This window comes from Electrophorus electricus, chromosome 15, assembly GCF_041902795.1.
Source record: "Electrophorus electricus isolate QZ-2024a chromosome 15, ASM4190279v1, whole genome shotgun sequence".
Lineage (NCBI taxonomy): Eukaryota > Metazoa > Chordata > Actinopteri > Gymnotiformes > Gymnotidae > Electrophorus > Electrophorus electricus.
In genome coordinates this window covers 6404885-6422500 of record NC_137511.1, presented here as the reverse complement: position 1 = coordinate 6422500, position 17616 = coordinate 6404885, and the positions used below count along the sequence as shown (strand labels likewise).

Here is a 17616-nt window from a genome sequence, read left to right as displayed (position 1 = left end):
AAAGAGAGAGAGGGGGAGAGAGAAGGGGGAGATGTAGAGAGAGAGAGAGAGAGAGAGAGAGAGAGAGAGAGAGAGAGAGAGAGAGAGAGAGAGAGATGACAGTAATGGTCCTTTACAGCCAGTGGACATACAAACACAGCTGTGTGGTTTATGGTGAACATTTCATCTTTACTATGAGAAAAATATTAACAAATAACTTCCCACTGGCTTTTGAGCCCACTCTCTCTCTCTCTCTCTCTCTCTCTCTCTCTCTCTCTCTCTCTCTGTCTGTCGCTTTCTCTGTATGTGTATGTCTCTCTGTCTGTCTTTCTCTCACTCTCTCTGTATCTCATCTTCATTTTTCTCCTTAGTCAGTGGAGGGAAGTAGAATCAGCTTCTTGTTGCTATTTTACTATAATTTGCTCAACTGACCACAATAGTAGCTCCTTACTCATAACTATGTGACCCTTTATCACTCTGTTTTGTGTGTGTGTGCACATATGTGCATGTGTGTGTGTGTGCGTGTGTGCGCGTATGTGTGTCTGCCCGTGTGTATGTGCACGTGTGTGCGCATATAGGTGACCGCATGTGTGTGTGTGCGTGTGCATGTGTGTGCGTGGTCTCTGTGGGCTCAGTATAGAGTGGGCTCTCCTATCTGCTCTGTAATAGGCTGTGGCAGCCTGGCAGGGGCTGACTGGGTTTTATTGCACATCATTAGAGTCTGATTGCTTTTGGACTGTCATGGAGCTCGCCTCTAATTGTTGGCATTTAAATTAATTGTTGGAAAGGAGAAATGGTGACGAGATTTCCTCTCCTTTCCACTCCTCCCCTCCCCTCTCCTCTCCTCTCCACTCCTCCCTTCCCCTCCCCTCCCCTCTCCTCTCCTCTCCTCTGCTCTCCACTCCTCCCCTTCCCTCTCCTCTCCACTCCTCTCCACTCCTCCCCTCCCCTCCCCCTCCCCTCTCCTCCCCTTCCCTCTGATCTCCTCCCTTCTCTTCTTCTCCCCTCTCCTCTTCTCTCCTCTGCTCTTGTCCTGACTCATTTCCACTCCTTTAATCTCCCTCTCTTCTTCATTGCTTTTTAAGATGTAATAAATGACGACTCTACAGTGTACTGAACTCTGAATTTTCTGTGTTGTCCTCCATCATCTCTGTAGACCCACATGCACACACACAAACACACACACACACAAACACACACACACACACACACACACAGGCACACGCACACACAGATACACGCGTGTGCACACACGCCCATACACGCACACGCACACACACACCCACACACGCATATGCACACACAAACGCAAAACACACATACATACACACACACACACACACACACACGCACACACAGATACATGTGTGCACACGCGCCCACACATGCACACACACACACACACACACACACACACTCAGGCACACGCACACACAGATACACGCGTGTGCACATGCGTACATACACACACACTTGCGCAGGCACGCACCTGTTTACAAATGACTGTACGCTCATAGTGCTGCTGTCCTCCTGCTCTGGATGGTATACAGTAGAAATTGAAATTCAGCGGCTGTAGGAAACAGGTGCAGCCAGAAGGCCTCATATTAACCATCTGGACTCCCCTGTGATGTCACTGTCAGCAAGACGCTCCTCTGCTGTCAATTAGTAGGAGAGGCAGAGAAAAGGGAATCTCTCTCTTCCTCTCCATCTCTCTGTGTCTCTCTCACCACCTACCTTTCCCTCTCTCTCTCTCTCTCTCTCTCTCTCTCTCTCTCTCTCTCTCTCTCTCTCTCTCTCTCTCACACACACCATCTCTCTCTTGCTCTCTTGTACATGATCGGCCTCTTGTTCAGCAGCATGTTTTACACTCCTTCATTCTCCTTCTTTCCTCACTCTTTTCTTCCACACCTCCAGTCCTGAGTGTTTCCCACCCTCTGCTTCTCTATCACTCATATCGTGAACTGTGGCGCGCGCTTGCTCATTGGGCATTGGTGTGATAGTTTCAAGCCACTGAACACGTGTTAAAACTGAATGGAGAATTGTTTGGAGTTTAGTTTAATGAACATTTTGTGAAGATGACTTCTGTTTGTGTGTGTCTGTGTGGAAGTAAGTGTGTGTGTGTGATTGTGTGTGTGTGTGTGTGTGTGTGTGTGTGTGTGTGTGTGCGTTTCTGCATGTGATGTGGATGAACTGGAAGGATTGGTGTTTTCTTTGGCCAGGACTCTTACATTTTTAACTGTGTGTTTTTTTTTAAACAGTGAACAAAGATATATCGGAAGTGTAATAGGCACACGTGCATGCACACACACACACACACGCACACGCACACACACACACACACACGCACACAAACCTGCATCTTGGTATAATCAGAAGCAGAAGTGCCAGGTTAAAGTGCCAGATTTTTTTGACTTAACACTCTGAAGATCGGGAGGTGCTAGCAGCAGGCAAGCACGAGGAACTCTAGGTCAGGATAGGAATGAGCAAAGTATGAGTGAGTGAACACACACTACACACATCTACCCACCAGTGCTATGCTCCAGAGCTCCTCACTAACCTGTCTATGAACTCAAGGTGGAACACAGAGTGGCTGACTCCTTAGAATATCTAAATGTCCAGAGGTGTGTGCCTGTGTTCAAAGTATCAGTCGAGACTTGCTGAGATTAAAGACTTCCACTGCACACATGCCGGAAACGATGACTAATGTTAAAGGCTGTATACACAGACCAACATCCATTAGGAAAAAACCTCAAACAGGCAAATTCGTTCATCTGAGCTTTAGACCCTTACGCCTAAATTCTGATCTAGGACAGTGTATTTGTGCCGGTTCTGGTGTGTGTAGCTCTTGACTGCTTGGTAATGTGTCTGCGCATCAGACATGACTATCAACCTAAGCTCCTATCCTACGCTCCACTATCCCAAGATGCAGTTTAATGTCCTTGGAGGTGCAAAGTCGAGCAAAGCTGCCGTTTACCTTCCTCTGAACTCATGGGAAGTGCTCAGACCAGCTTTATGAAGGACAAGAAGGACAGGAGTGTTTCTTTGTATTGTGTATATGTGTGTATGAGGGTGGGGGTTGGGGGTTTCAGTGTTCTGAATGCAAAACAGATAAACCATAACAAACCAGCAGAAAGCTGGCGGATGGGGGGTGGGGGTCAAACGCAGCTGACAATTTAATGGTTAAAGGGCTGTTTAAGTCTTAAATACAAAACAGAGCTTAACAGCACGGAGATTTGCATTTTGAATGTTCTCACTCTGAAAACTTGATCAGCTCGCAAGATAAATTACAGCAACATTCTGCATTAACTCATCATTAACAAACTCTGTTCTTGTCCCATAGCTTGTGAAAGGGCTTACTCACTGGTCAGATGAGACTACAGAGCACCTGACAATCATGGCAATCAGGATTTCAAACACACAAAGTACTCCAACAGCATTAAGAGCTGTATTCTAAAACCCATGTATGGTATTCCTTCCTTATGATTGCCAAGTGGAGAGCAGAATTTGCATGTTCCTATCAGAGTTGTTGGAAAGGTTCTATCCTGCTCTAGGGCTTCGTGGACCTTCATTCTACCATGGCCACAGCACCGAAAAGGCCAAGACTGTCACTCTTATGTTTAGCTTGTCTCTCCTGACAATTCTCCCTCTCTCTCCCCCCCTTCTCTCTCTCTCTCTCCTCTCTTGGTAGCCCCAGGGTATTCCCGCTTTTCTGGGAGTCTGGCCCCCACCTTTCTACCCATGAGCCCCCTAGATCACCATGGAAACGGCAGTGTTCTCTACGGACAGCACCGCTTTTATGACACTTCAAAAGGTTCCCCTCCATCTTTCTTTCTGCAATTAACACTAATACAAACATTCTTTATTATAACTGAGGTTTACCTGCTTTCTCACAGTTTGTCTCTTTTCTGGTCTCCCCCTCTTTATTGCCTCAGATTTCTATATCAGAAGCCTCTCATCACAACCCCACCTCCTCTCAGCCAATCACAGCCTTCCACCACTGACTCGGACCGCCCCTAGTCATCCCCTGGGTTCCTGTAGCCGGGAGCGGGATCACGGAGGAGGAGGGGCCTCACAGAAAAGCTCTAAAGAACAGGACATAGTGGAGCGGGGTGTATCATCTGGAGGAAAAGAGAAGGAGAGAAGCAAACAGGAAGTGAAGGAACGTCAGCCCCACGGCCCACCTTCACCAGGCCCCCACCATCACCAACATCTCCACCTGCACCACAACCCTCAGCTCCAACCGTTAGGGCCAGAGGAGGACCACCGACACAAAGATGACCCCAAACACCTCAGCGCCTGCCTGCTTAGCACCAAGACGACTCATATTGGCTCTGACCCTGGCACACTGACAAGGAGCTCCCTCCCTAGTTGCGTGGGACCAGGGGCCTCGAGTTTAGGGAGTGGTCGGCAGCGGAATGGAAGTAATCTCTGTTGTAAAGAGGGAGTGAGTGGTGAGATGCGGATTAGCGAGCCTCCATCAGACTGCCTACGCCACAGTGCCATGCTGAGCCATACCCACCCAGTGGCCTACCCCATGCCTCCTCCCCTTGGCCTGGGCTCAGCTGTTGGAGGATCATGGCTACACCCTACCCACCCCCACCATCACCACCCACATCACCCCCATCCTGACCTGTACTGTCCTCCTCCCCCTCCCCCACTTGCCATGTCCTCTGCTCAGGATAAGGGCTTAGCAGCTCCTGGGGCAGGCAGGGACTCCAAAGTGACAGGGCCCACCTTTGTGCCCTCAGTGGGGCCTCTGGCAGACAAGACAAGTGGGCCCTTCCAGTTAGGTAACCCCCACTGTCGGGAGGTGAGGGGAGGGATGGTCGGAGAGGGAGGTGGAGACGGAGTAGGGAAGGCCAAAATGTCCGAAAAGAGCAGTAATGGAGGCAGGTTGGCTCCTCCTCTAGCTACTCCCCTTCCTCCTCCTAATACCTGCCAAAGAAAGCCTTTGCATCCACAGCAGCAGCACGTATATGGAAAAGCAGACAAGGGTCCAGACTGGCCCCAAGGCCCACTTCCCCATTTACCACAGCAGGCAGAGCTCAGCCATAATCACCAGCTGCATCCCACTCTCCCAGCCCGCTCCTGCAGCCTGGAGGCTTCTGAGAGCGCCTCGGAGACCGATGCTTATCGACCCTCTTTGCCCCAGGGAGCCAAAGATGGCTGCCAGTCTAAGGGCGGCCCTTATGCCAGCACGCCACCTTTCCGGGACTGTTCTCACTCAGGTCCTCCTCACAGGGTTCCGTCCGAAAGCAAGGCCACCGGGGATAGTGGGTGTGTACTCCAGCGGGAAAGTCAGAGGGTTGCTAGGATACACCATCAACAGCATAGCAACAGGCGTGGGACTGAGGCTCAGGAGCCAGAGCTGGGTTCGAGCATCAGCTCTCACACAAAAAGAAAGCCAGAGGTAGAGCTGGTGGCACATGGGCACAGTGGGCATCAGGCTGGCACTGTGCCATCTTGGGAGGCACGAGGGCACCAGTCTCACCTCGATGAGGAGCGGCGCAAGGCATATGACTCTTTTGGTGCTGGTGCCCAAGCTACACCTGGAGAGCAGGGCTCTCACCCTCCTCTCACTGGTCACCAGGAGCCCTTGATAGGCCCTCAGGGGCCAGAGAACAGTGCCATGAAAAATCTGATGAAGTACAGCAGCCAGCAGCCACTTCTGCTCTCCCAGAAGAGCCCGTTTGGAGGCCTGGGCAGCCTGAAGCAGGGGACAGCGAGCAGAGACAGGAACGAGAGGAGCGAGAGGAACGAGAGGAACGAGAGGAACGGAGGAGGCACGAGCTGTGCCCAACATGGGGTGAAACAAGTGTTGCCTTCGAAGAAGGCCTCATCCTCTGGGGAGAACGAGCGCTCAGAGCGGGCGGGACGCGATTCAAGTGAAGTGCAGGGGGAGGGGGAGGTGCGGCAGCCCCCTGTGGGCATTGCCGTGGCTGTCGCCAGGCAGAGAGAGCCTCTGTGCTGCCCACCAGACGGACACGCCACCCACAGCCGCCACGGCAGAGTGCTGCCCAGCGTGAAGGGTAAGCCATCAGCAGGAGGCTTCAGGCTTGCGCGTATGTGCGTTTGTGTGCGTTGCACATGTACGTGTCCGTTTGCGCTAACGAGGCAAGCATCGTCTTCCAGTTTAGCAGGGATAGTTGTGAACTTTTGGAAACTACGCATGTGAATAGCTGAATGTGTGATTACAGGAACGATCTCCAATTAGTCATTTTTGGTTGCTAAATCACGTAATCAGCTATGTGCAAATTGGTGCTGACATTTCAGAAGTGTTACATGCCAGATTGGGTGTTTTAGTCGTTTTAGTGCCAGTCTGTTTCATTGCCAAATTCTTTTACTGTACTCAGGTCGAGTGCAGTCGGCATAACTCATTTGTTTTAGTCATGCTACACCTCCTTACCTAAATCCTAAATAGAACAAGTGAATTTTTCTAATGTTGCTTTGAAGTACTTGGTGTATTCTGTACTAGGATGACCGGAGAGCCCTCTCTGCTGGCCCAGTGTCGTCGGTTTTGGGTTGCACCAGTGTGCTGAACTGTCGCTTTTTGGCAGGGATTGGCCGCTCCATGTATCCCCTGGAGCGGGAGGTGGAGGAAGAAAGGAAGAGAGTTTGCGAGGAGCAGCTGGCTTTGCCTCCACTGGACAGAGAAAGAGAACTACTCCTCAGGTGTGGTAGATGCTTAATATTTATGGAAAAAACTAATTGATTTGGGTTTATCATGCACATTCAAGAAACATTTTGACCACTGTTAAGAGGAGATATTAAGTTATGTTTGGCTCTTATGCTTTTTGTTCCTTAAAACATTTTGCTGTACTTCTGTTCAGGGAAAACAAGGAGCGAGTTGAGTTTGCCAGGATCCACCCCTCCAGCAGTTGCCATGGGGACCTGACCTCTCACCTCATCGTGCCAGGCGGGAGCCAGTTAGGAGCGGACCCTTCTGCACATGCTCACCCAGCTCATCCTCACTGGATGCCTCGGACAGGAAGTCCCTCTCTCTGGATGGGCCACTCGTATGGTACGAGTACGGCAGCTCATTCCTCTGCGTTCCAGGGTCCTTTATCCCCTTTCTAGTCTTCTTTTGTGTACTACTTCAGTAGATTGTATGGTTGTGAATGCCATGGCTTTCTGTCTGGAACCTTTTTACCTATACCATTAAAAAATGCTAAAATAACTCTTTTTTTTTGATGCCACACTTTGGTTCTGTCTCACCTTTGTGGTACAGGTCTGAGTCATGCTGCGCTGCACCAGAGTCTCCCACCTGGCTTCTCTGCAGCTATGCCCAGCCCCCTGCAGCCGGTCCTGCCTCTGCCCCAGGACCCTTCAGCTGCCCTGGTAGTCCTGCCCACTGAGCCAGCTGCCCACCCTGCCACACATCACCTTGGTAGGCTGACAAAAATCCTGTCGATTTTCATTTGCTGCAGAACTGCAGGCGTGAATTGAGTATTTTAATAAAAACGTGAGGGCGAAATTTTTTTGTTGCTTTACGGCATTGCACCGTTTTGGTTTGGCTCTCTGTAGTCCTCTTTCCGTCACCCCCGGGATGTGCTTTGCCAGTTTGCCGATCTGCCCCCCCCCCCCCCCCCCCCACTCCCTTATCGTTCTGTAATCATTGTAAAATGCTTTGCTAAGCCATGCTGGCAGTTGCTGCACGTTTTATTATCAGGTTAATGGGAACGGTCTCCCAAGCAGTTCTAATGCTCACTCTGAATTCATGAAGTGGAATTATGAAAGCCGTTTAAACATATTATCATTTCAAGCAGGTAGCTTGGTGTGTTAGGAAGAGAATGGAGGACAGAGCGAGAGACAGCTAGCCTAAATTGCATGTGGGAGTATGTTTGAGCATGTGTCAGAAATGTGTAGTGCAAATGAATGTATAATTGTTCACACATTGCTGTGAATTGCTGCGCGAATGTTTGCATCTCAGAATTCATATACAGTAAGCATGCTTAGAGTAGACAGAATCTGTTCTCCTACGTACAGGTCTCCATTACATGAATGTGTGGGAGTGGAGTGGGGGCCAGGACTAAGAGGAAGTGCTGTTATTGTGCTTTTATTTGCCATGGCTCTTTACAGTGCTATGGAGCTGTATAGCGCAGTGCTGTGTTTGCTTTGTTTGGTTCTTTGTTATACTGTGATTTGCGCGGTAGGCCGTCTTGCAGTACGCCGCCGCATCGTTGTAAAGGACGCTTGCCGTAGCCTTATTTGATCACTGCCTACTCGCGCTGGCGGAACCATACCTGGCACTTTGATTCGCTGGTGGCTGCCATGTGCGGCGGTGACCGTGCGGCGCGCCGGATCCGTGCCGGAGCCGCGTGCTGCGCGGAGTGTCGGAGCGGGGCGGGCCCCGCTGCAGAAAGCAGGGTGGACTCCCTCCTCCCGGCTCAGCCTGTGAAATTTAATTAGCTCCCTGCTCTTCAGTGCACCTCTCCCCTTCTGTGCTGAGCAGGAGCCGCCACCGAGAGGGAGGTGCGCCCACCGGACCCTTCCCCAGGGAAACATTACCCCCGTCCCAGTAATCTTGCCCAAACAAAGGACCCCACCGTACACCAGAGAAGCGGGGAATGGGTGGAGAGGGTAGGGGTGGGTGGGGGAAGGGGGTGTAGCATGTGAGAGGCCATAAAAGAAGCCTATTGTGTTGAGATTTCTGTGGGCTGAAGCTCAAGGCTGAGACAAAGTACACAGCTGTTGTGCATCTCCCCACGCCTTGCCTCTCCTTTCTCTCCCTCCCACTCTCACAGGCATCTGTCTTAGAGTGCAGAATATAACACGATAAACTCGCTCCTCAGATAACCCCTTCCTGCAGAATGCGCTCAGATGGTGTCCTTACTTAACAATCAGCGCAGCATGAATTTCTAGCCATATATTTTAAAGCGTTACCAGCATGGGTGGCGAGAGTCCCAACGTTTTTCGGCGCCTTTGTACCTTTAGACATCTGTACCTTCTTTGAAGTGCTCTACCCTTCATCTTACCCTGAAGACTCATATTTTAAGACCATCCGAGCTCAAGTGAATGGGGGTGCCATTTGGGACTCAGCCCTCCTCTTCCCCTCTAGCAGACTGTCAGGAAGGGCTCATGCAAAGAGCCACATTCATGTGACAGTTTGAGGTAGCAGGGCTGAATTGCTTTGACTGGCATTATTCTGTGTGATAGTTGAGAACAGGCAACTGTGTCTGGTGGGCTTACTGGTGACCATCGCATTGAGTTAATCCATAGAGGTAAGCCACAACTAGCTGAGAGGATAAGTAACTGCTAATTTGAAATGGGAAGGTTTAACATGCATGATCTGCCTTTGGGTCAAATATTCAGCCTTCTGATCTACAAAGCAGGAATGAAGATTGTGGATGAGCTGAGAATGAGCATCTAACATTCTTCACAGATGATGTCACTTTCTCATAAATGGGATGAGAAGTGAATGAGTCAGTGAGATGATAGGGAGGGTGATGGAAAGGAGAAGAGAGATACCTCCCACCCCTTAGTTCAATACAATTCTGCAGTATGACAGGCGTCACTCTATCGTAATGGTAAAAAACTTTGTTCATCTTTTCTACCACACTCATTCCTCTCTCTCCTGCTCTCTCTCTCTCTCTCTCTCTTTCTCTAACTGTAGATGTGATGGAGCAGCAGGGACTATGGCCCCCCATGTATGGAGCTCGAGGGCCTACCTCGCACATGCAGCATCCTTCCGTCTACTCCCGCCAGTTTCTACGGCAACAGGAACTCTATGTGCTACAGCAGCATCAGCACCAGCAGCAGCACAGAGCAGCGCAGGCAATGGAGTTAGCACACAGACATACACATTCTCAGGTAACATACACACTGCGCATGGGCACAATATGCACAGCATGGCATATGTGCACGAACCACACACACACACACACACACACACACACACACACACAGTCATTCAACCCTGATTTCTCTTAAGGTCTTACAATACTAAGGCCCAGTTGCCTCTGTACGGCCATAGTCTTTCTGAAAGGCCACCCAGTGTCCCTGAACACAGTAGAGTTCTCAGTGCTATGAAAGCCCTGCTGTTGCTGCAGTTTAAAAGCTCTGCTATTAAAGGACAAAGGAACTCATGGTTTATGTTCCTACTCACAAATGCATACTTTAGCAGCAAGTCAATATGCCTGCATTTAACCAGGAAAATCACTGGACCTGTAAGAACATATTCAAATTTTTATCCTAAATTTCACATACTTTTCACATAACGTCTGTCTGTATTCCTGTGCTATGCTAAATTCAGCAAACTAAATTATTGTAAATTATGGTAAACTGTTTTATTCGTCCAACAGTGCATGTTCTTCTATACCATGAATTAACATATTAGCATATTTGGACAGACCAAAAAAATGCTTTATAACTAAGCAGCCTGTCCTGTTTGACTGAGATGATGCTCTTATCTGAGGGAAAAATATTTTTTAAAAAGATTCCAGCTTTTATTTCTACTGCATTGATTAGACATCAAGTTATAAACTCAGAATAACATTTCATCAATCTAATTAAATAGATACTGATGAAATACTATAATTTTCACTCATGAATGAGAAAATATCTAAATATGAGATGTGGTGAATGTAGTAAAATTGAACAATTTAAAACCTGTTTATTTGAGTGATGCTTGCATTAGGCTTATTGTGCTTTTGTGAGAACTGGACTGTTTAATTAAAGAGGAGGACGGATTTGAAGTTTGTTTCATGCTCACATTTCATTAAACACGACTGAGAAGCTGAGCGCCGGTGCTCTGTGGGCCAGCTGAGCTCTGTAGATGATGTCCGTGCTCGGACTCCTTATTCTCAGGAAGAGGAGGTTGAAAAGGCTCTTCATGAAGAAGAGGAAACTGAGAAACCTCCTCATAGCTTTTGAAGAGCGTTGCCTCATGCCACAATGAACAAAGAAAGCTGTTAAATTGATATAGAGTATCATGGAGATTTCTGAAATTCCAGCAGTTTGTGAACATTTATTAAATTGTAACTGTAACTGGTATATGGTGGACTTCTACCATATGTTGCGGGACCTGACGTTGCTTCTTATTCCCCCTCCACAGAGGAAACCTGAGGACACACCCATCGATCTAGATGAAACTCCTCCTGAGCCTCGCAATCCAAAGCTGATGAAGACCTTCTCCTGCCCCTCCTCCAGCAAGCCTCCTCGCTCCTCCGCCTCGCCGGGGGGCTGTGCCTCCCGCCTTTCGCCCTGCTGCCGCTCTCCTGCCCCACGGCCCCACCCCAAGAGCACTCCATGCACGCCGTGCCCGGAGCCGAGCCCGGCTGTGGCAGCGCCGCGCTCGCCCGCGCTCAGCCCCCGCACCACCCCCCACCACCACCTCCCCAAGGCCGCCGAGTCCCAGGACAAGCGAGGGGAGGGTCAGCCGCCTCAGGACTACCCCCAGTCTCTGGAGCCTGGTGAGTGAAGTGACCTCCACAAACAGGGCTCATTCCACTATAGGTGCATCACGGTTGCATTCTGACCTGTGAAGAATCTGCTGATTTGTGTAGATTTGCTTTAGTGACTCTTCGTTTTAAAAGTGAAACGATGAGCTCCGTTCACCATATTTATTCAGAACCGCGTTCACTGCTTCCTGCTGCTCAGTTTGTGGAGTGGGGGAGGGGGGGGGGAATGGGGAAAATGGAGACATGGTTCTATCACACACTTTATACTTCTGAAGAGGAAAACAGCACGCAGGAACACACTGCATTACTGTTCTCAGGGCTAGGCATGGCCTTGCCACCATGAGAGGGAGTGTGGGAGGCAGAGGGAGGGAGAGAGAATTAGGGGAGACTTCACCCCACCTGTGAATCTCACAGGCAGTCGGGCTGCAGGGAAATGCAGTCAGTGATGAGTGAGACAGAGGCTTTGAAGAAGCACACACTGCCCTTTGGTTACTGATGACAGTCCGTTTGTATGGAAATGGCTGAATTTCTTTGCCTTTTTTGTACATGTAAGTGTGTGAATTTATCATTCATGACTATATATGTCTATGAACACACCTTAATGAGATGTGTACTTTTACTCATTTTTGGAGTGTGGGAGCAGTATGTGTGTGTGAGAAAAGCATCAGCTAGGGGGTTTTGTGAAAGACAGACAGACAGGAAAAAGGGAGGGTGGCCAGAGAGATTGGAGACGGGGCTCTCTTATCCTTCAGGGGTCCTTGAGCCCTGGCCGGCGGAAGGATACGAATTCATCTGGCTGCTTTGCCAGAGAGGGCGGATGGATACCATCAATAACCCAGCTCTGGGGTGACAGGGCTAGCTCTGCAATCACATCCAGACACCATGCTGTCATCAATATACCATGCTATGCTGCAGATCACACACACACATACACACACACATACACACACACATACACACACGAGTGCTCGTGCCATGCATAAACACACACACACATTCATGCACTGCTACTCACACAGTCATTTTCACTCTAACCCCAAATGAGATGAATACACATGCTCACCCGGAGACTAAATTATACGCAAACACTCCTGCCTGAAATCTCTCACACACAAACAGTGCACATACTGCATCCATAACCCCTTGAACATAATTCGGTATTCATGAAAATTTTGCTCATGCCTGCGCATAGTCTTTATGATGCCGGCTCCATTATGCGTGTGAATGGTAATAGATAAATGCGACACAGTCTCTGAATCGTATACACTGTCACTGGAGTTGGAGTACGCATCATATACATCACACTGCTCTATACCTCAGAAGCAAGGTGCAGTGCCCTTTTAACAGACAAGGTCACACTGAGATGTCTGTAGCAAATGAAAGATAATGCAGGGTTGGTGACTGCTTCGAGCGGGTGGTATGAGCTCTTCCCTGGACTGTTCAAGCTTTTACTTCATAATGTAAAGGGCTTATAGGTAAGCAAAAGGTCAGGTTTTCAGAGAGAAAAATAATCATATTATGACCAACTAAAGAATTAATCTCTCTTCTTTTTTTTAAGATCTTCCACCAGGCTATACTTATCCTGCCATTGCCATTGGTTACAAGGCCGGTCCCTCTCCTCAAGAAGTCCAGTTGGCTGAGCACGCCGACTTGGAGGCAGAGCCTGCTGAACCTGCAGCTCAGCCCCTCCTACTTTCTACGATGGGGGTGGAGCCTGTGTGCCAGGAAGCTGAATCTCCTGCTATGACTGTCCAGGTAGAGGCCCGGGTGGAGGAGTTTCAGGAGGGGAACAGGGTGAGAGAGACAGAAGGAGAGGTGGGTGGCTCTCAGAAAGGTGTGACCTTTACCCCAGCCTCTCCCTCTCCACCCTTACACCAACACCCCTCCAACTCCACCTGCCTGATTTCTGAGCACGCAGTGGGGGAGCTACAAGCAGACACAGCTAGTCCTCTCAGTGATGACCAGACCAGCATTATGGAGGTCCAGGCCCCAGCCGAAGACATGGAAACGCAGGAGGAAAGGATGGTAGACCCTCCCCAGGAGCTCCGGTTTATGGAGTCTACAGAGCAGGACTTAAAGAGGCCTGTTGAGAAAGTCTGCACTACACCCTCCAAGTCTGGAGAACTTCTGGAGGTTGGCCAGTCTTCGCCACCCTCCTCTCCCTGCCCAGAGCCCACTTCTCTGGGTAACCAGTATCCTGGCTCCTGCATCTGGAGTCTGGAGCTTTTGATTGCTGCCGCTCTATGTGCCACACGCGATGCTCAGATGGTGGTGCCTGTGGCAGTGCGTTTCCTCGCCGATCCCCCTCACCGTGGCATGGAACTCCTGAGTGAGCTAGCTGAACTGGAGAGACGACAGCAAGAGATGACTAGCAACAAGGAAGATGGAGGTACTCAAAAAAACCATACATGCATACATCCACAGACACCTTCCAACTCATTGGAACACCATGCATACATCCACAGACACCTTCCAACTCATTGGAACACCATGCATACATCCACAGACACCTTCCAACTCATTGGAACACCATGCATACATCCACAGACACCTTCCAACTCATTGGAACACCATGCATACATCCACAGACACCTTCCAACTCATTGGAACACCATGCATACATCCACAGACACCTTCCAACTCATTGGAACACCATGCATACATCCACAGACACCTTCCAACTCATTGGAACACCATGTATACATCCACAGACACATTTCAACTCATTGGAATGCCATGCATATATCAAGTACATATACTCCAAGCATGCATGTCTTCACACACACATTTACATCGGAGGGGATACGGTTTTTGCAATGCCCCAAGACGTATTAGGTTTTTCAGTTAGTCTAGTGCTGAATTGATTTGGGAAGCCAGAGCGGCAGCTCTGTTTTGTCTTATCAGAAGAGCAAACACTGCCGCACACACTCAATCACACACATGATTTAATTTCTCATCAGTGGCTTGCATGTGCGGTCTTGTAGTGCTGTGATATAGGCAGCGGGGGAGGGCTACGGCTGTGTCTTTCATTTTGTTTTGCTTCTCCTCACAAAAAGAGGTGCGAAAAAGGGCTTTTCAGCCCAGCCAGCTCTCTGTCCTTTGTGTGAAGGAAAGATAACAAAGCCCCCCCTCCATACCTCCAGCCAGAAGACATGCGCACGCATACACGTATCCACGGTGACTGACTCCCAACTGACCATCCACTTTTCTTTCAGATATACATTCACACACCCACACATATATACATACATATTCACGATCCAGCACTCACCCACACTTAGCATGCTTCCCTGCCTCTTCCTGTCCAAAGATCAAATACTCTCCAGCCTTTCGGGGTTCAGTGCTTCCTATGGGAGAAACTAAGAGAGAGGGAAAAGAGGGGGGTGGCTGCTTTTTAAAAGGGCTTCAGCCCATCTTATAAGGTGGTCATAATGATAGCTGACCCCCCCGGGTCCTCTAGATTGGACTGTGTCCACTGGTTCATCCTGCGGGAGTGCTCCCATGCCTCTACCTCTCAAACTGCATGATCACTTTTATAAGCATCATTTTTAGCGGAAGAAGCCCTAGCTTTCCCACAGCTCTACACATCCCTCTGTGAAAAGTTGATGAAATGTTAAAAACAGCTGATCTTCTCCCTCTCAGGACGGCAGCGCTTTAGTGGGCTAATTAGCCTCCATTGTTGTGCTTGCCGCCCAAAGCCCTGGCCGCTTTTCCGCGGCACGTTGTGTGCCTCTCTGCCAAAGGATGTTTTTATTTACACTAACATTCTCTAGCAGAGATGGAATCCCAAAAGACCCCAAAACAGCATACAAAATGCTTTCTGCACTCGACACATTTACGCTCAGGAGCACTTTTGCTGTGTGTGTGTGTGTGTGAGAAAGTTTGTGTGTGTGTGTGTGTGTGTGTGTGTGTGTGTGTGTGTGTGTGTGTGTGTGTGTGTGTGTGTCTGCGCTTGTATTTCCATCTTTAGCTGAATTTTTTTTGAACTGCTATTTAAAGCGACATAATCTATTGTGTAATTTTGATCTAAATAAGCCATAGTGGGGCAATTAGAAGCCTAACGCTGAAACCCACCACGGTAGGGCAGATGTCCTCAATAAAAGCGGCTGCCACTAAATGATTGTAATTATGGAGGAGCTCTACACCCATGGCCTATGTTGAGCTGTCAGGATCTGGCGTCTCATAGGCTGAAGATTTCATGGAAGATAACATTTACCCACTGGTGTTTAAATAGTTTGACTTCTTGCTACTGCAGCTGCTGCATACACACTTCATACACACTCAAGGTCCAATGGATGCCTGTCAACAACTAACCACAGTACTGTATAATACAGTGCTATCTAATAGTGTCCATAATATTATGCAGACGAAACAAGTATAACAAACCTTTGTTTTCATTAAGAAATGTCAACACATGAGCTGTCACTGCGTAGCCTCAGCCTCCGCCTCACTGTAACTACAGCCTTATGTTTGCTTTAGACCACTCATACCTCACAAAACTAAAGAAAATATGTTTCCACATTTCCACTTGGTGAGTACTTCAAATCTCCATACTCTGTATTACAAAATGGCTCCCAATGGCCCCATTTTAGCTGGCTTTCAAAAATGATTTCAAAACACCGATGGACTTTTCATTGAACACTTAAGGACAACTTCAAACGTGGCAAGATCCTCTGACATTTTCACATGATTTCCCAATGAATAATGGCTGGACAAGTCTTCATCCACCAGCTTTCAACAGCTCAATCGGGCTGCCTGTGTTGAGGGTGTTTGTCCAGTGGGAATATCCTTTTCTCCGGGCTCTTAGCGCTCTCCTCCATGTGTCCTCCTGTCCTCCACTCTTCCTGTGTCCCTTCTCCTCCGCAAGGCAGCCCGAGCTGGCCCGGTCGCGCTAGGGCCTGGCTCCTCTCGTTGAAGCAGGCCGGAGATTGATTTCAGCCTCCCCACCACAGCGCTATAACTGGCACGGTGATGTCAATCAGACAGGATACCTGAGACCTGGAGGAAACTAAAGACCCCCACAGGATACTGCAATTCAGCATTCAGCTGCTCTTTCTTTCTTTCCTCCTCTCACTATTCCTCTCTTCGTCTGTGGTGTAAAAAGCTGTTCATGCTGCCATCATTCATCCCCCACCAGTCTGGCCAGTCTTACCAGTTTCCTTCGTACCTTTTGCTATTCTTTACCTTTAAGCCCCCATATGCTTTCCTCCTGTACCGGCACACACTAGACTGCTAGCTCGCTGTGGGTGTATTTCCCTGCTTTTTCCTCTCTGTAGAGGAAATTGGATTCTTTCCATGTCAGTAATGAGGGCATGTTTGAGAATAAATAGATGGCTCAATAAACACTTTACCTCTTATTACCTCCCACCCACTTCCCTGTGGGCTCCTCTCCCTCATCCTCTTTCTCACTCAACTCAGCTCACAGTCTTGTGGTGAGATTCTGGTTTATTTTGTGTTGCTGTAACACTATGAGCTTTCTCTCTCTCACTCTCTCTCTCTCTCACACACACACACACACACACACACACACACGCACACACACACAGGCAAAATGCATACACTGCTTCCTCAGTGTCCCCAGGCCAGCTTGGGCTGTCATGAATATTCAAGGCTCATTTGCTGAGTGGAGGCTGGGAGCGTGTGGCCTGCCCTAATGACAGAGATAAATGTAGAGAAATCCCCCTTCATCTCACTGGCTCTGCTCCTTTCCTCCTCACTCTCCCGTTCCCTCTCTCACGCGCTCTCTCCCCCTCTTTGTGTAACATGGCTCCTGGCGTCTCGGCCTCGTGTACAGAGATAAGCTCTCTGGTTAATAGCTATCATCATCGCTCATTCAGTGTCTGAAAGCACAAGGTGCCGGCAGGAAACAACTACGTGCTTAGAGGCTGTTTGCTCTCTATTTTGCACTCTGCCTTGCATACACAATCTCTCTCTCCCTCTCTTTCTGTCTACCTCTTTCCCCTCTCCCTCTCTCTTTCGCTCCTGCTCTCACTCTACCCCTCTCCCACTCTGTGTTTTTGTGTGTCACTACGTGTCTCCTACTCACTCTCGTGTGCTCACTTTGTCTCTTACGCTGTTTATTTGCATGAGACACAGACCTGCCTCATCAGGTCACTTGTCTGAGTGTGTGAGTGTGGGAGACAGACAGACAGACAGACAAGGAGCAAGAGGGGAGCATTGTTTTGCATTTCAAAAGGAAGGAGAGTGGTTTGCCACTGTCGGACAGCGCGAGGAAGGT

General features: G+C 49.0%; 1 protein-coding gene across 9 annotated transcripts in view; it reads left to right on the top strand.

The window, feature by feature from the left end:
- The window catches only part of bahcc1b (BAH domain and coiled-coil containing 1b), a 93439-nt gene that overhangs the window by 59146 nt on the left and 16677 nt on the right, over positions 1-17616 (top strand). For all 9 annotated transcript variants that reach the window (XM_081697880.1, XM_081697876.1, XM_081697875.1 and 6 more), the window contains 8 exons: positions 3668-3790; positions 3912-6008; positions 6537-6651; positions 6810-7000; positions 7208-7366; positions 9593-9789; positions 11033-11390; positions 12937-13767. In XM_081697880.1, the coding sequence (XP_081554006.1) occupies positions 3668-3790; positions 3912-6008; positions 6537-6651; positions 6810-7000; positions 7208-7366; positions 9593-9789; positions 11033-11390; positions 12937-13767 (4071 nt within the window). The remainder of the gene's footprint in view (positions 1-3667; positions 3791-3911; positions 6009-6536; positions 6652-6809; positions 7001-7207; positions 7367-9592; positions 9790-11032; positions 11391-12936; positions 13768-17616) is intronic.